Source organism: Strix aluco, chromosome 26 (genome assembly GCF_031877795.1).
Source record: "Strix aluco isolate bStrAlu1 chromosome 26, bStrAlu1.hap1, whole genome shotgun sequence".
NCBI classification, from domain to species: Eukaryota; Metazoa; Chordata; class Aves; order Strigiformes; family Strigidae; genus Strix; species Strix aluco.
Window position 1 is genome coordinate 1,986,499 of NC_133956.1, and position 19,085 is coordinate 2,005,583.

At 43.6% G+C, this 19,085-nt stretch overlaps 1 protein-coding gene across 1 annotated transcript in view; it reads left to right on the top strand.

The window, feature by feature from the left end:
- Positions 1-2,213: 2,213 nt before the first annotated feature.
- Positions 2,214-19,085, top strand: part of CSMD2 (CUB and Sushi multiple domains 2) — a 305,966-nt gene continuing 289,094 nt past the window's right edge. Inside the window, 3 exon segments of the mRNA XM_074850802.1 lie at positions 2,214-2,282; positions 2,285-2,402; positions 2,405-2,698. Of these exon segments, the coding sequence (XP_074706903.1) occupies positions 2,214-2,282; positions 2,285-2,402; positions 2,405-2,698 (481 nt within the window).

Genomic DNA, 19,085 nt, shown 5'->3' on the forward strand with positions numbered 1-19,085 from the left:
TTCCCTGCAGCCCGTCTCTGACTGCGGGTGGCAGTGCAGAGCAGAACTTGCCTCTTGGTGGGTGCTTACACTGAAGACAGGATTTCTCTTTTAGTAGAGGTAATTTTGCAAGGTGAGAAGCGAAGTGAGCGGTAGGGGTTAGAAATGGGCTGTTAACCAGAACCTGCAAACGTGTCCTTGTCAGAGATGGGCTGTAATCAAAGGAGTTGGTGATCGCAGTGAGGGCTGGGGCTGTATTCTCAGCCTTGTCCGTTTAGCAGTTACATGCAGTGTATTCCTTTGAGAGTTAGAGCCTAAACATTAGTGGGTTTGAGAAGGAAACTTACTTGGGAGGAAACTCTTGATGTGGAATAGATGTGATTTTATTAACCAGGAGTGAAGTGGGGCTCTGTCTCCTCGGTGACTGTTCCACGCCTGTAGACGGCTCCTGACGCAGGGCTGGCTGGCGGTGGCTCAGCCCATACCCTGCTGGCGTGTGGCAACCGAGTCACATCCTCGGCTGAAGGCGATTTGGGGATGGGGGGGTTGAGGTGGGTAGCTGTATAAGGGAAAACCAATGTATGGAGCTATGAAGTGTGGTACCCTGTTCTCTGATCCTTTTCTGTTTGGATCTGTGCCTTTGAACAATAAGGTCTATTTGAATAGGATACTGCAGTTTAAACAGACATAAAGCAACTCTTTCATGTACCAGCCCTGGTTGCCTTGGCTCTTGGCACTGGTTCACAATGTAGGCAGTGGAAGGATTGAAATGCAGAGGGGACCCAGGGAAAGTGAGCGAGGAAGAGGATTGATTTGAGGGTGGAGGGACAGATTTGCAAGCCCTCGATATAATTTGTTTTTTCGCTGTCAAATAAGCTCATTCAAGGCAACCGGAACAAGACTGGAGAAGGGGGTTTTGCAGCAAGAAACTGCAGCAAATGCAAAACACTAAGGCAAGGGGGATGGGTGGCGAGTTGAGCCACCCGCCCTGGCTGTGGCTGCTCAGTGGGGCGGGCCGGGGTGCTGGAGCGGAGGGGGCTCAGCCCCGGTCCTAGCCCCCTGCGGGCAGCGGCAGTGCCTGGGTGCTGGGGCTCCACTGCCTCCCTCTGCCCGGCCTCGGTGTCCATCCTGGGGTGGGCGATAGAGGGGGGGAAAAACAAAAAAAAAAAAAAGAAAAAAAGAGGAGGAGAGGGGGCTAGGGCTTGGGAAAGGAACTCTGGGTCTGGCAAACACCCCCTGCTCTGCAGACGAGACTAGTGCTTTGGGAGAGGGGCTGCTCCTGGTCTGCTAAACCCAAAGGGAAACGTTAAAGTAGGTTCTTGTCGGGAAGAGGGAGAGGATATTCCAGGGTGTCTTTTTCTTTTTTTTTTTTAAGCTTTGGTGTCACGTCTGAGTTATTTTTCTTGTCCATAGATCTGAGTGTCATTACCAAGATAATTAAGTTCCTGAATGTGGCTTTAACAGCCTGCATTTCTTCCCCATCTTGCGTGCAGCTACAGGGACAAATGTACTAATAGATGTATAAAAAAAAAATTAAAAAAAAAAAAATATTGAAGAAGTGGAGAAATCCCACTCTGGGCAGCCCTGCAAAGGGGCAGCAGCACAACAGGCAGTATGATGCCCGCTGGCTCGGTGTGGGGGCACAGCCAGCGCAGCCTTCCCACCTTCAGCACACCTTCTCCTGACCCAGTCCCACCAGTGTCAGGGTATGGCTCTGGTGCTGGGATTCCTGCTGCGAGGACAAGTTGCAGACTGGGGGGTGTGTGTGTGTGACTCTTTTGTGATCTCATGTGTTTGTAACAAAATTTGCTTCATCACCAAAATTGTGTCAATATCATCAAGTTGTTTACAGAGGCTGGAGGGGGGGGATGCTCTGGGAGGCTGCATCGTTCTGGCAGATGTCTTCATAGCAGAGATGCTGCCTGTGTCTGTACATATGCATGCTGTAAAATGGGGGGGTTATTCCTAGATGAGAAACCTGTAGTGTGTATTAAAAACAAATATAATCCTAAAGGATAATTGGTGGTGGTTTGGTGCTGGTGGGGAGGGTTGTGCTGGGTTTGGGGAAGCAGAACCGAGGCAGATCTATTCGGTGGCTGCACAGCAGCCCCTCACCACAACACCCGTGCCCTCTCCCCTCCCCAGCATTTAGTGAGGAGGAGAACAAAGATATGGGAATGATTAATCAACTGGCTAATAAAAAAGTATAAATCCCTGGGGACTGTGTGCTGCTAATGCCGAGGAGCTGGCTCTGAGACAGCCACCGGGAGGGACGAGCCAGCCCTCCTCTCCTTTCCTTGCCTCTTCTCTCCCCGAGCTGCTGCCACACTTGGTTCATTCCAGCTGCAGAAGCTCAGAGCCTTCCATGCGGTGGGATTTTTTTTTCTGGGCTGAAAAAATAAAAAATCACAAGCCTGACCTGCTTTTTCCCCCCCTCTTTCCTTTCTCCTTTTCATCTAGCCGAGCCGAGGACTATCCCAATCGCAAAGGGGAAGAAAAAGGGGGGAAAACCCAACAACAACCACCAACCCCCAGCACGCCCCATTCCTGCTGCCCTTTGACATGCAACCTTCCTTGGGATGGGACAAGCCGGGATGCAGCTGCAGCTTTGGAAGGAACTGGGGAAAATTGGGAATCTTTGCTCTGATGATGGTGGAAGTGAGCTCCTGGAGCCGGGTGCTGCTGCTCTCCGTGGGGCTGCTGGCTGTCTCAGTGACTGGTAAGTGTAATGGAGAAAGCTGGCAACTTTAGGAGCATTTTTCTTCCTGCTCCTTAGATCAAAGGAGCACTGTTAATCCTCTTTGGGGGGGGTGGAGGGAGGACGACACTCTGTGTGTGTGCATGCACTTGTGTGTCAGCACATGCTTCCGTGTAGTGTTCAATAAGGAGTATATTTTCTTCAGACCTTTGTAGCTTTGTACAAGATAGCTTCCCCTCTGTATCCTTTGGGAGCAACAATTTTAAGCGATGGGGTAATAAAAGGTGGCTTTGTTTGATCTCATTCCCCTTCTCTGGTGGGTCAAATCATTTCTGCACAGTTGCTCTCTGATATGCGAGATGACTGTGAAAAATGCCATCACGGTTTCCCCCTCTGTCTTTCCCTTGCATCTTAATTCAATATTTCACTACCCTTGTGTTTGCCCATAGCTGGTAAAATAGATTTAGGGTGCCTTGTGTGAAGATGGAAGTACTTTTCTCTTATTCCCCCTGCCTTTCAAGTTGACTATCTCTTATATTATGAGCTCTTTGGCCTCAGCATCATGTTTTTTTGTGAAATATGTGTTTATTGATTTGAAAGATAGCAAAAGATGACTTGAATTTGGGGGGGAGTTTGCTTATGTCTCCTCCCTAGCTTCCGCAACTGCCCTTGTAGCAAAAGCATATCTAAGGACTGAAGTTTATTTCTGGTGTAAACAGCAAATATTTAGGGACTGTCCTTATGTGTGTGTAGGAGGGGGAAGAGTGGGAGAGCTGAGTGTTTGGCAGTGTCTTTTCAACACTGTGCAGTGCCCCTATTTCCACGAGTTTCTAAGTAACGTTTGTCTTGTCTGCTGTATCTTAGGCTAGAGGAATGTGTGTTTGTATGTTGATGTGTATGAAAGCTTCTTGGCTTTTGTTTTTTTGGGGAAAACTTTCTGGAATGCAACACTGATTTTATTATGTAAGGTAGATTTCCTCTAAGGAGATCCAGAACGAGTATTAACTGCTCCTCCCAAGTACTCTTGCAGTGGACCTGAAGAGTTTTGCTAACTGGAAGTGTCTATTAGGAAAGGGTATAAAACCACCCAAACAACCTACAAATCTTAATTAAGGCCGAGTATTTATTTTGATGAATGTTTTTCCTTTCTTTAGTAGGAGCCTTTAGCTTGTACACAAGAGAAAACCATTCCAGCAGCTTCTGTTGTGCTTTTCTGATACAAGTAGACTGATGTAGAGGTACCTAAATACATGATTTACTATATAAGGGGTTTACAGCTTTTTTTTTTTGTCTTGTTAAACTATCTGTAGCTTGTTCATACCAGATCTTCCAGGCTTCTCTCTGTACCTGCTTGTTCAGTACATAATCCTTTCTCCTCAGGCCCTTAGCTTGCTGCTCTCTGCACTGAGAGTGCTGCCTGTTCTGGATCCTTCACCCAGAGGTTGGTGCTCTGTGTTGTTTTTCTTTGTGAGCAGATCTGCAAGAGCTTTTTAGACCTCGCATGTTTTTTGTTTGCATTGGAGCTAGAGGCATAGGTCAGTAGCTCCTCTTTCTAAACAAATTCTGAAATCCCAGTAGTGATCTTTTTGTCAAAGCAAGATACCAACTTTGAAATCAGTTGCTTACTGCTGGATATCCAGAACACAGCGAGTGTACATGGAGTGAATGCACCCACCCTTCACAGATTTTGTGGTGGTTTTAGGGTGTAAACCCAGGAAGTAAATTTAGTCTGGGCTGGGACTTCTAGTACCTTCGCTGAGCAAATCATGAACCTCTGTAGAACAGAGTTCCTGAGAGGCTTCAGTTCCAACCTCTCCTGCTCCTAGGGTTTGTGTAGGTAGTAATAACCAAGAGTACCCATAGTGTGGCAGTAGAGCTGTATATGTAAAACTATCAGTTAGTAGTTCTGGCCGTCTTAAAAATAAAAAGGGAAAGCAATCCTACTCACATCACCGTGCTCTGTCAGTATTCCTGTTGCCCAATAATGTCCTTCTGAAAAGGGCACAAAGCGTGTGCTTTCTTCAGATGCTCCCGTGTCTGAAGGCAGGATAGCGTAGCTTCTGTTCATGCAGAGAGCTGACCAAGCTGTAGGGAAGGTGGTGGTTGTGATATGCTGAAGTTGATTGTGTATGTGGGGAGTAGGGGGAGAGGAAGTAGTTTGTCTAGTTTCCCCTTCTAGTTTTAAGGGTGCAGTAATGATTTACCAGTGTTTTAAGATTTGTGGAGGGCACTGGCTTTGTCTTTGGCTGTGAGTTGACTGTGATCCGTGCATGGCCTCTCAGAAATACAGTGCGTAGGATGATTCTGAAATTGTATTTCTTGATTGTCAGAACAGTTGGGAGCAGGAATGGTGTTCCCTTCTGCGTAACTACTATGCATTGGCACTAGAAACTGCATTTAGGGTATGTACTGGCCACGTATGTATGGATGTACACCTATGCAGTTTCTTTTGAAGCCCTGTTGGAAAGGGGGTCTTGATACCATTATTTACACACTGTGCTTTACTAGTCAGCATCGTGTTTTGTAATGAGTTATGGAAAGATGGCTTGAAACATGATCTGATGAATTTAAACCCATTGCAGTTTTCTTTTTTTTTTTGGTGGACAGTAGTTTTTGGCAGACTCTGAAGAGTGGAGGTGTGGGAAGCTGTTTATGAATTTTGATGTATGTGTACATATTTATGTTGTAAATCACCCTTTTATTTTGTTCTGTTGTCTTAAATCTCCTCAGGATGAAGAGCAATTTGGGGCACTTAATCTGCCAGGGAAGGAATTTCAGTGTGAAATACTCTGATTTGAGTGTATTTTTATTTTTAAGCGGCAAGGATGGGAGATATTAACTCGAAGTGGTGGATAGATACTTTTTTTTTGTAGGAGGGAAGGAAGTGAATAGTCACCAGCCTTGATTATATTTGATTGTGGCATATGATGAATCTAAGGTGTTTTATGGCAATAGCTGAGCATATTGTTTTGATCCGAGTCGTACTATTGCTGAAGCAGTGGGGGTATCAGTGCTAAGTGGAATGAATGATTCCTGTGTATTCATTCATGTCTTGCTACTGCCTTTTGTTACTGGAAAGGATTTAGAGGGCACAGATATTTAGAGGATACAGGTCTTCTGTGCAGGATCAGGCTGGCTTCTTGGAGAGGTTGGGGATACTGAAGGCATCATGTTGCTGTACCTGCCTCCTTTCCCTGTCTTTGGGGAGAGGGTATATGATCTAGTCCATTGGTCTTCAGCACTTCATAGCGGGGTAACACAGGTGATCCTCAGGTGGATAGGAACACAGAGCCTGATCCTTCCCTCTCCGTGTGCCTGTATATACAGGACTGAGCCACCATGTAGCCCCCAGGTTTGGCTGGAGGGTGGTGAATGTTTGTTCTTATTCCTTCACACTGGTGTGCACGCTTGTGAGTTCTCGGTGAAGAACATCCAGACTTGTCATGCTTTCCTTGGTGGAAGAATGTGCCCATAAGGATGAGTACGGAAGGGTTGGGGAAGAGGAGCCATTGTGAGGAAGACAGCTGCACAGTAGCTAGGACTCTACTCAGGCCTTGGATGTTTGGATCACAGTTCATGCTGTGGCACTGTAGGCAAGCAATTTCACTTTTGTCGTCCTTTGTATTGATTAATGAGTTCATCGTTCAGGGTACAGGAGGCTTTCCTTTGCTGTACAATTGTTCATTGCCTGTCACTCTCATCCTTTTCTGTCACGGCCTCTCAGTGCTGCTGAAGAACATCTAAGCTCAAGCTTTCCTTGCCACTGAGCTCAGTCTCTGTTATGTCAGATACCTCCTAGGGAAATTTTGTATTCAGCTGGTTGATGGTTCCCAGCTGAGCCAGCCTGCAGTGGTACAGAGGTGGATGTCTGCTCAGCTGATCCTTGGTGGCTGCCTTCCAGTTGTCTAGGAGTTTCTGTCAAAAGATGCTTGTCAAAATGGGTGTGGGGAATGTGATCCAGACAATCTGCCATAGATCCCAATGGATATGCTTTTTGCCAGGGTGGTTTAGGGCTCAGGCTGTAGTTGAGCTGTTGATCAGGTGAGCCATTGTAGTATCCCTGTTATAGAGAATACATTTTCCTATGCAGAAGTGACTGTGCCTTATTAATCTACTTTTCAGGGACAAGGGAAGCATAATATTTGCCCCCCTGCCTCCAGTTTGCTGTTAACCACTTGCATCTTTGCTCCAAGGATTTGCAACTGCTGAATTACTGTGGGGTGCTTGCTGCCTTGCTCTGGTTCCCGAGAGGTTGGTAGGTTGTGAAGTGCCAAATTTCACAGCTGTGCTTATGTTCCTGCTGATGCCCCCCCAGCTCCTACTAAAATTTGGCATGGATCTTGACTAGAGGAAATTGTTATACTCTTGTTGAGGGTTAGACAGGTTTGGGGAGAGGTCAGGCAGCCGAGCCTCTGTAACAGTGACTGTGCAGCATCCAGCTGTGGCAATAATGCACTTGTGGAGAGCGGGCTGAAGGGTGAGTCTCATCTATGTGCTGCTTCCATCAGGTACAGCTGAGCCCTGGGGTAGTTTTCTAATAGTGAGACCATCTTTGGAGATGAGAGGGGTGCATAGTTCTGTGGCTGAACCAGTACTGGGTTTGGACTTGAGTTTTCTGTTAGGACTGTGCAGCTAACCTTTTGACCTTTCACTTTGACTACAATACATACTTAAGAGGCAGTTTGTATAGGTATAGCTGGTATAAAGGTTTTGGGAGAAAGCTGCAGTAGATGTCTTTGTGACTGTAGTACTATAAGAGAAGTCTTAATACTGTTTTATCAAAAGTATCCTGAGACATAGGGCAAGAGTAATTTTTCATAGGCTTTAGTGAAGTTATAACAAATCTGTGTTTAGCTGAGTGGATTTTAAGATACTTCTTTACTATCCTCCACGTTTCTAGGCAGTGACAGGTTCAGAAATACCATGAATAGGCCTAGATTTGAATTAGCCTTTTGCCCAACAGAGAGTATAGCAAATTCAAATGGAAAGGAAAAGATGAGACTTTAAGGGCTACGGAAAAGAAATTATTAAATTGAGTAACAAAGATTTTGTACTTCTTGACTTGGTAAGTCCAGTATTGAGTTGTCTATTTGACGTGTACAGCAGTCAAAAATGTCAGAGGTAGCGTAATCACATGTGTTGGCTCCAATACCCAAATGCAGCCTCTCTGGGTGCAGGTGAATGATGGGAAGGTTAACAGCATCAGGCTTTAAAGGGACTTAAAACCAGTTAAGTTTTTCCTCTACCTGGAAAGTCTGGCCATAGGAACAGAGATGACCTCATCAATCTTGATGTTAACTGGAGGCTTACAGTCTTAGCTTAGTGTTTTAATGACTTTTTGCATATTGCTTCTTATTGAAATTTTTCTGTTAACTATATTGAGAACTCCAATATGTACACTTGTCACCTAGGTGTGTAAGTCCAGCCAATGAGGCTTGTATGATACCACCCAATGACCTTTGGTGTCACCTCTTTCAGAGCAGAGGCAAGCATAGAATTAAAGGGTCTTCCTTATAAAGCACTTTTAACCTGTGATAAATCCAGAGCCTTGAGAGGGCTGTGGAAGTGGCAGGGAAAATACCGCTGTTGCCTGCTCTGTATCTCCTACAAGTGCCAGGTCACAGAAGCCACATACAAGTCCTTTTCCACCACACTTTTCTACCGTGGTGCTTTGCAAGGAGTGGGGTCTCTGCGTGCTGCCTTTTGTCCCTCTGTGCCCAAGGATGGGGAGGGATGGAGGATGCTCTGCCCCGGGGCAGCCTGGCTGCCTGTGGGTGCCCCCTGGGGCAGCCCTGGGAGCTGCCTCTTGGGTGGCGAGCCTCTTGCTTTACTGAGTGACTTGCACAAGGTCATTTGGGAAATCTGTGGCAGAGCTGCAAACGAGTCAGTCTCAGCCTTAAACACAAGATTGCTTTTCCTGTTTAGTTCCTTAATTCTGTGCAAAGGAGCATGAAGCTACTTCTTGTGAGGTGCTTTCAGTGCAACTGTAAGGTTATTTCTGAAGCCTCCTGTGGTGTGCCTTCTCAATGTAGGCACTTGCATTGCTTTCAAAGAAATCAAGATACAAAGATTAAAAAAAGTGATAGTAGCACCCACAGTTTCTGTGTTTACACAATGTTTCTGGAGGAGTGAAGTACAGTGCAATTATGGAAATCAATGTACTTTGCTTGCAATAAACATGATGCAGTGCAGTAATCTGCAAAATATATGTGCCTCTGCCATGCTATGCAGTGGCAGACTGATCTGATAGTGGTTAATGTGTAATTGGGAAAATCCCATTGATTAAAGAAATCAAATTAACTCTGTTTCAGTCTCTTTGCTACCATGGACACAGCCAACCAGATTTGAGACAGTATTCTGCAGGGAGCTTGTATGTAATTTTTTTTTATACCTCCCTTGCATGAAAATGGAAAAGAGTTTTAGGGTGGTTTTCTTCCCCCTTTTAAAATGTGACTTCACAGTGAACAGTATGGGACGGGGTTTGTTCTTTCTTCCCAGAGTCAGGTGCATTCCCTGATTCAGTCCCTTGCCCTAATGGTTGCAGTAATTTTCTGCCCTTACAAGGTCCAGGTATCACCACTGTACTAATAAACTAACTGCCTGTTTTCTGTGTGCACACCGCTGTCTGCTGGATGGAAGGAGAACTGGGGACTGTGTCAGAGTCCTGCTGGTGCTAGTAATTTCTGAGAGCGCAAAATAATTGTGGAAGAGGGAGGTCTGGTGATCTGTGACTTTCGCTGGAAGAGGAGAAGGGTCTCCCTCTTGCCAGGGAGACATGTGATAGGGGAGTAATTAAAAGAACCCACAAACCTTCCCCATTATTGATTGCAAAAAATCTACTTGAAAATGAACTGGTGGCCTAGGTCTGGGGGAAGTAGGTATTTGGGGAGCTGAAGGAAGTGGAACATGACTTGAAGAAACACCTATGCAACATGTGATATGAGTGTATTGGTAGTATGGCATTCTGAACAGCTTCATGAGCAGTGGTCCTTGTGTGTCTGTTGTGGTGTAAATACACAGTTGGAGGTGGCCCTTGGCTGGAAGAGTGTACGATCTAAACTATCAACAAGTATTGGATATAATTCCTGAGTGTTAGAGGATTGTGAAGATAGGTGGAGAGCACAATACCAGAGAGGCTTTCTGCCAGCACTGCTGGGAGTCTGCTTCTTAAGCCAGGCTTGTCTAAGGACCATGCACGAGAAAGGCAACCAGTGTCACCGGAAAGCAGCCTTACACTTGTACATACATCAGAGTGGCTGTGCTAAGAGTGCTGCTGTGCAGGGCTCGTAGGCTGGAGCTGCAGCCAAGTGCTCTCAAAAGCCTGGTACTGGCGTTTGGGCTTCCTCCTCAGTAGTTCCTGGTGATCTCAGGAGGCAGCTCTTTCTCTCCATTGGTAACCAGAAGAAAATTAACAGCATCCTATATCCTGCTGGCAACTTTATTTTCTTCCTTCCTTCCATGTGAAGAGGCATTGCTGCTCCTGCTTCATTATGAGCCCTATAAGAGAAGGCACTGGGCAGATGCAGGCAGTGCCCAGAGACCTTTTGCTGTAAGAGCAGGGAAGGTAGGAGGCCGAGCCAGATGCAGAAGGGCTTGCTCAAGGTCATGCAGCAGCTTGCTAGCAGAGCTGGGAATAGACTCTAGGTCTTCTCACTCCTGTGTGTTACTGTGTGCTAACAGCAGCACAGAAATGCCATGCTGTTGCTTCCCAGAGATGTTTTTGAGATGCTTTCTCTGTAGATGAGGTCTGAGCTATATCTGTGCTAGTGGATGTGAAGGCATTTTACAGTAGTTACACTGAAACAGAACAATTTCTCAATCCATTTATCAAAATGTCTACAGTTCCCATTTCAAGGCAGATAAAACAACAATGAATATCAAATAAAGGTGTCTTTATCCAGAACGCTTTAAAACAAAAGAAAGATTGGTTCTTTTGGCCTCTGGCTTGCATTAGCTCTCTGGAATCTTGAGTCTATTCTGTCCTAATGAAATGGCTTTATTTGGGTTTCATCCACCTGCCTTAGTGCCACCTAAATTTCTTTCAGTATAAAGAATTTAGCTGCTTCTCAATTTGCTAGTTTAGTGGGATGTAGGCCAACAGGCTGTTCCACCAAACCATGGTCACAGCGCGATAATCCGGGCTCCATCAGTGCCAGAGCCAGTTGTATCAGAAGGTGCAAGAAGTACTGAAGTAGACAAAAAAATGAGTTAATTACAGCTAAAGAATTAACCACAACTGGGGATTTTCTGGTTCAGTGCTCTCCTGTTATTTGTACACACTCTCTCTTGACCTGCAGAAGTTGTTAAAGCCCAGTTCTTGCTGCTTTCCATGGCTGTTGGCACTTACAAATCCTTGAGGGTGTGAGCCTTAGTCATTCTGTTTCACTTCCCCATCTGTAAAATGGGGATAAGTAGAATTTGCAAAATCCTGAAATGATTTACAGATTTATTCTGCAGAGATATCTTGGGGATGTTTGTGAAAAGCTTTCAGCAGATACAAATTGCACTAGGTTGATTAGCTACACAAGTTCTGTGCTCTTGGTTCTCTCCCTTGATTGCAGGGAGTGAATTCAACCATTTCATGTACAATTTCAGATTAATTGTGAATGACGCTGAGGTGAACGTTGTGTGTCTGATACTGAACTTCAAGAAGTAAAGTATTCATGGCAAAGAAAGTCAGAAATATCATCGAATGCAGTTTCTGTTCCAGCAAGGATTTGCACAGGTTGCTTGGCTCCTTCTGTAATTCGTGCTGTATCACTTGTACAGTTTCTATATGTTTATATCCACATTTGTGCCTTTCATCAAAAGGCTGGAGCTCAGGTTTTGGAAGTATAGCATACTCCAGTATAGATGGGAAGGCTGGAGACTTGTGGCAGACTAAGAATTTGCCAGAAGCATCAGGGCATTGGATCCTGGTCTTGAGCAAAAGCAGGGTATTGGCAGAAAGGATGGTCTGACTCTTCAGATTTTAACCTGCTGCAGACTCTTTGGCTTTTGAAGCAGTTGCATAAATTGTGTGAGCTCCAGCTTCTTGTCTATAGAGTGGAAAAATAGTACTATCTAATGTATTATGAAGGTGAACGTCTCAAGGATGGCAGAGATCAAATACAGACCTTTTTTTCCTAATTATGGTACCTGTTACTTATCAGCAGTTTTAACTTTTTTTTTTTAGTTAAACTAGTGAAAGCAGAGTTTGAAGTATTTTTTTATGTCATCTGTCATTGCTTTTGGAGCCAGAGGGCCTGAGGTGGAGCTTACTGCCTGGAAGAGCAGGGTGGGTAGATCTCCATAACATCTGAGTTGGCTTTTTATTCATAGAAAGTTTGCTGAAGAACTTTACGGTGGGGACTGATGCTCTGTTGTGTAATTACTTACATGTTGTTACCACTCTCCTATTGCTCTGCTTTCGTTGCCAGTGTATGTGTGTGTTCCCAAACTCTTGAGATCTAGTTGCCTGTAAGGAGTCTTTCACCATTCTAGCTGAAATGAGCCATGCTAGCTGCCAATTTAAGCATCTCTCAGAAAAGCTGGTCTTGCAGCTTGAAAATGTGAGGATGTCCTGGGTCTCCTTTTGTTCTCCAGTCCTGCCTCCTTCATGTTTCTGTAACTCCATTATTGTCAGCAGGATTCTTCCCTCTTCTCACTGCTGCAGGGCAAAGGAGGATCTGGGCCTTTGTTAGACAGACGCTTGATCTGACATTGGTGAGCAGTTAAAGCCAAGTTGGAGGTACAGAAAATGGAAGCTCATTTCTTCTGTAACAAAGGCACAATTCAATGTTCCTTTCCCATTTGATACACTGAATAATAGTATCAAGAAAAAATATATTTCCTCCCAGAAAGGAAATCTCCTTCAGAAGGATAATGAAGCCTGGTGCTTTTCCAATGCCAATGCCATTTTTAAAGATGCTACTTGCATCATGCAGCATATTGTTTATATCCCTCTATTGTTGTTTTGTCTCCATTAGGGAAAGGTTAGGCACTGATTGTGGACACTGGACATCTGTCAGCAACCATCCTGGGATGTTTTCATTAAAGTTAAGCACCACTTGGAGAAGGACTCAGTCTGTTAATATTAAAATAATGTCCACCTGCTGGAATAATAAGCATTTGAAGGATAGGGAGTTAGTCCCTTGTAGTGTTGGGGCTTTATTTCTCCTGTTGGGTTTAACACTCAGCCTCTGCAGCCACCAGTCCTGGAGTGATCAGAGGGAGGATCTGTCGCCCGCATGCTGACCCCTCTGCGGGGTTACTCCCTTTTCTGAGGGCTCCAGTTCCCTTTCTGCAGGCTGCAGTGTGGTGGTGTGCAAATCCTGTAGCTCTGCAAAGGATGCTGAAACAGCTGGTTTGGAATTTCTGTACTTTGGTGGGGCGCTTTAATGTAAATGCATCAAAAAACTGCTGTGAGGTGCTGTCCTGGGTTTGGCTAGTATAGCATTAATTTTCACAAGAAAGTTGGGAGGGAGCATAGCCGGGCTGGGTGACCTGAACTAGCCAAGGGGATATTGGCCACCTTGCTGATGTCATGCCCAGTATGTAACTGGGGGAGCTGGCTGGGGGGCAGGGTGGGGATGGCTGTTCAGAGAGGGGCTGAGCATGTGTGGGACCGAGTGGTGAGCAAGTGCCTTGTGCATCGCTCACTTTATGTAGTTGTTTTATTAGTGGTGGTGGTGGTGTTGTTGTTGTTTTTCTTCCTTCTTGTGTTCTATTAAACTGTCCTTAGCTCAACCCATGAGGTTTTCCCTTTGCTTCTCTCCTGGTTCCCCTCCCTACCCTCTGCGGGGAGGAGCGGGCGAGCAGCTGCTGGGGGCTTGAACCATGATGGGCTCCGGTGCTGAGGGGTCTGGGTGGGATGGGCCCCACGCTGTAGGGAGTGTCTTGCTTAAGGCCTAGAGCTAAAGCACAGTGAAACCATTGCAAGTGGTTTTTGAGGGAAGTTCTTGGGTCTTGACCATGAAGACTTGACCGTCTACTGTATTTGACATGGGTGTCTCATAGACCAAGGTACCTTCTTTCAGGAGCACACACAGTGCTGGTTTCTTTACTTGGGTAAGATTTAAGATGTAAGAGACAACCCTGCAAAGCCAGTGCTGTTACCTCTTCATAAACAGTTGAATCGGTTCTAGCTGAAAGAAGTCATCTTAAGAAGAGCAAGTTCATTTCACTGGATTTAAAGTGCTCCAGAAAATAATGTTTTATGGGAGGGTCTGTCATTGTTCTTACTAAGTGCTGTGACAGTCCTAAATTAGAGAACAAATTATGACCTTCTTTTGCCTGGGAATCTAACACTGGGGAGTTTTTTCTTTTCTTTTCCATGAGTGCAGTTAGCAAATGAGACTTTTTACAAAAAATACCCAGTTTGAACCTACAAGTCGATTCAATTCACCCCTTGTTAACTCTTTGATTGAGAGGTACGTAGATTGAAGAAGAAGGGTATCGATCTGCTTTTGGGATTGAAAACTAAGATTAAATAGAATATGTCTAAGGGTGAAAATGAGGTTTTAAATGGATGGAGAAGGTGAAATAAAAATAAAATTGTACAATATGATGTTAATGGTAATGGAAATAAGTTCTGAGTTTCTTTGTTAGTTATACATAGATGGAGGTCACAGGATACAGAAGCTGTATGGAAGTAACTTGGACTTTGCATATGAGTAGATTGATCCACTGCAGCTAGTGGGAATGTTTGTGTACAAGCCATGGTAGACTGGTATCTAGCATGAGAATTTTTCTAAATTGGATCAGAACAGGATAAAAATAACTCTGCTTTTGTAGTATCAGAGCATCCATCAGTTGCTGAGATTGGACAGAAGGACATTTATTGTTAGAACAGAGCTGATAGTTTTCAGTGAAGAATTTTAGTTTTTGCTGTTGTACATGTGAAATTCATGTGTAAAGGGACTGAAAATTTCAATATAATAGAGATGTTTCACTTTTTCTACAGCTATTGTTTTTGCAGCTTTTTGCTACAAAAGAGCTACTGTTTTGTAGATGTTTATTGTTTTGGGCATGTGGCTGTTGTCTCTTTTTTGTCCCATTGGGTGAAGTGAATTGTTAACTTTTCTGTGTACTGTCAACTTCTGGTGACTTTCATTGATTGCTCAAGGTGACAAGTAGGTAATAAATATCAAGTGCAGCAATACTTAAAGGAAGTGAATGTGAAAGTGCTGTTAACGGAATCAAGTACCAATTGGATTTATATCCCAACAAAAATTCCCAGGAGAAATTGCCTTCTGTTTGTCTCTTCTTGTAATTCAAATATGATAATACGAGTGCAAGCTGTTACAATACAAATGCCTGGCAGAGTGTTTTGTTGAAGATCTCAAAGCACTCGTAAACACACAGTACATTTCTCTTTAGAGAGTGTGGAGAAATGAGAATTGTGGTAGAAGAGTGAAGAGCTTTTAATAAGTGGAGTTTCTGCTTACTCAAGATGATTTTTTTTTTTTAATATCTGCAGGTGTAAGATTCTGGTCACTGTGGTGACAGCTAGTTTGCTGCTTGTGGCATTAGCTGAGTATTTGAAGTAATTTTTTTCTGCATCATCTTCTACAGAACTTCTCTCTCTTCTTTATGTTCTGAGCCCAAAGTGCTAAAAAGGGATGGTAGCCTCCCTGCAACTGCCAAAAGTATGTAGTAGACTTCTGTAACTTCTGTGCTTTATAAATCCATGAAAATAGAACCAGATTAGTCTATTGATGTTTAAAGATATAAGCTAGAAACTGAAATGTGGGGAGGGGAAAAAATATGTTTACAACTCCCTCTGAGCTTAGTGCAGATTTACTTCTAAAGGAGCTACATCCGCTGTATTGTTCTCTTTAAACTGTCAGTTCTCCATCTGTGTAATGATGAAATTGTTAATATTGTGAGAATTTCAAGGACTGAGGTCTTCTAAATTATTAGCGAGATGAGATTTGTAGCTGGGTCAAAGATCTCTCTCGGGGCGAGTTCCATTCTCCCTGGCCTTGAGGGAGCATTGAACTTTATAGATGGACACACAGCTTCATAACTGATAACGGTAAGTGAAATTGCAGCTACTTTTAAGTCTTCATGATGACATGGATTTGGTAACAGGGGGAATAGAGACTAATAATGAAAATTTATCACAAGCAAATCTTGAAATTAGGCCTTCACTGTGATTTGTGAGATGGATTTCACCTTGAACCTTATTTCACCTTTCTTACATTTTTTTGAGATAAAGGAGTCCTAACACCTGAGATGAAAATGAGTTAGTTTGAGCACAATGGATAAGCCATTTAAATGCAAATATTCTTTTACTGGAAAATAATTGAACTACAAATTGAAAAATTTGTTTTGGAGATAATAATTAGCACCTTATAAATGAGACTGAGTGAAAATGCTGCTTATGAATGGAGTCCATTTGCAGGGGTTTGTACAAATGTTTTTCATCAAATTAGCTTCCCTTCACTGAGTTGTTTGTTCCAGTTGTGAGCTGAGATGAACTGCTGAGTGAAACACTGAAATAAAAATCTGAGATTCACATACCTGGAATCAGACACGTAGCAGAAAACTGTGCCTGCCCTGTGTCACTTTTATTGCTGTCTGGAATGGAGGTGTGGAAAATTCAGTCTTTACTGTTTTCATTTTGCAGATGTGAAGAGAAAATAAGAGTAAAATTTTAAGAAGCTTTTGAATCATCCTGAACGCTTTCATTGAGCCTTGGACTCCCAGGCCAAGATTTGCAAAGATGTTTTTTTAGGCTAGCTCTTGGTTTCAGATAAGGAGCATGCAAGCTTGCATGGTGTTGCAAAGCCACTCTCCTGTTTCCAGAGTGGGATGCAGCACTTCCCTGTCTTGCTTTGAGATGTGAGGTATTAGCGCTTGAAAGGAGACTGACAGTGGGATTCAGTTAAAGGATATTGGGGCAACTGAAAAGCTGTGAAGGGAAGTCACAGGAAAACTCAGTGAAGCTGTTACTCAAGAAATAGCATGGGAAGAATATGCATTAATTGGTTAATGCTTGTGAAGTGCTTTGAAGATGGAAATAGCTATATAAGTGCTTGGTATTATTATTATGCTGACAATGGCTATGTAGAAGAGTCGTGGTGCTAAGGGAGCAGTCAAAATTGATTAAGAGACAATTTTGAAAGAGAAAGTTTTGAAGGGAGAAAATTACATCCCTTGAGAAGAGGCCATTCTGGCTGAATATTGGGATAACTATGTTACTCTCTGAGCTGAGCAAATGATTTCAAGTAATGGATGGTCTGCACAAGATTCCCAGTTTCATCAGGAATTATGCAGCTGTGAACTTTTGCAGATAATTACTGTTCTTTAGGTTGTTAATGAGTGGCTACTGGTGAGGGGTGGAATTGGTACAAGCAATAGGAAACCCAGTTTAGGCTTGTTTGGGGTGTGAAGGTCACACAGTGTTTAGTTTGAAACCTAACTCATGAAATCTAATTCCACCAAGAGCAATCAGAAAACCCTGCAGTTTCTGGATTATACATCACAAAAGCTTTAGGGTGTGTAGACAACTCCAATGGATTTTCCAGCAGAGATGAGAAAGAGTTGATATGACTTTTTATAAGGCATTGAGGAACTTTCATTGTCATGACTGGTCTGATGTCCTTTACACAGGAGGAATTCAAACTGAAATGTGTTGAGGTTGGCAGGGGAATGACCAGAGGAGTGGAGGGTGTATCTTAGAGTGAAAGCAGAGGGTTTATTTAGCCTGGCAAACAGGGTTGCAAAGGGATCTAATTATTCTCTATAAATACATCAAGGCCAGGTAAAAACAAAACAGGGAAAAGGACTGTTTAAGCTAACAAAATGTTGGTGTGAAAACAAATGGGCATAAACTGGTCATGAATTTATTCTAATTTTCAAGCTAAAATTATGTTTATAATCATCAAAGCTGTAAGGCTCTAATGTAAATCTTCCAGTGTGAAGTACAGGACAGAAAAGCTAACATATTTATAAATGGAATTATATGGTGTGATTGCCTAGCCTGGAAGGAGACAGTATGGAATAACCAGGAGTTGTTTCGCTTTAATTTTTTATTTCTCTGTGTGTGTATATATACACATGAACACACATCCAGATATATGCTTTATAGTCCGATTTGTAGTCACTTGCTCTATCACTGCGTTTTTATAACTGTTTGCTATAGTAGTGAATGTGATTACGGAAAACAAACTCAAGAAACTTGAACTAGCAAAGGACACTCAAAATGGTATTTGTTGGAGGTGTTGATCACAGGCCCAGCTGTTGATCAGCGTGTTTCAAGCTCAGCAAACTTAAGTTGGACTCGTGAATGTTTGCCTTCAGTTGCTGTTTTTTGCATCTTATCCCGCCTGTCTGAAGCAGTCACACTGTAAGCTCATCTGAAAGTCTTGTGTGTGTTCTCTGTCAGGCTGGAAGCAGAGTGAGACCAATCCTTTCTTCCTGAGATTTTTGCACGTCCTCTATTTCGTGAAATCCCATTTGGTGTGAAAAACCTTAAACTCTGAACAGTGATATTGGTGATCATGATAGACGTTGCTTTAAGTTTCTGCCAGAAAATATCAGTATTAAAACATGGACTTAGTGCACCCGGTACATGTGCTGGGTACAGAGTAAGAGCAGCCCCAGTTGCTGCTAGGGCAGTTCATGGTGAACTGAAGCAGGAATTGTCCAAGGTCAGTCAATGGTGTGGTGAGGAAGCTGTTAACAGATAAACAAAAGCGTTCAGCTGTGCTCCAAGGACAGGATCATGCTTTTTTGCATTCTTTGAATATAATTTTAATCATGTGTCTTGGTGTTTTTGCAGCCTGCCTCTGAGGTATGCTAGCAGCAGTACTACCTTGAAAGGGGAATAGCAGAAGTGTGTGTTGGACTTACTCAACAGCATTGGCTATGGCAATACATACAGTGACTTCTGCTTTTCTCCCAGCAACTCCTAGAAAATGAGAGTCTGGAGTCTTGTCTGCTCACAGATCTGTGAGGGATTGCAGGTGATTTGCAACCCTAATGACTGGATGGCTGAGGAGACTCAGGGTGACTTACAGCAGCCAAATGAGTGTGAAACTGCCGATCAGCCAGAGGTTTGATTCATGTTTGCATTGCTGTAAACGACTGGTCCAAGGGCTGCAGTAATTGTGTAAGCACTTTATACCTGTTTTGCCTGGCAGAACATGGTAGGTGAGGAAGAAGAGGGCAGAGGTACTGTGTACATGCTTTTGCTTCCATGTGCTGAATGGCAGAAGTGTTGTCTGGGGATGCTGTGAATCTCTCTCTTCCTAGCACAGAAACTTTCTCCTCATTCCAGCAGATGTTACAAGGATAAAGTGGATCTGGCTAGTGTACTCCAGAATATTCTGGTTAAGATCTGTTGCAGGTAAGTGGTGAGCAGCTTATCAGAGAAAGGGATAGACCCCATTCCTATCTGAGTATTTCTATAAATGCTTGT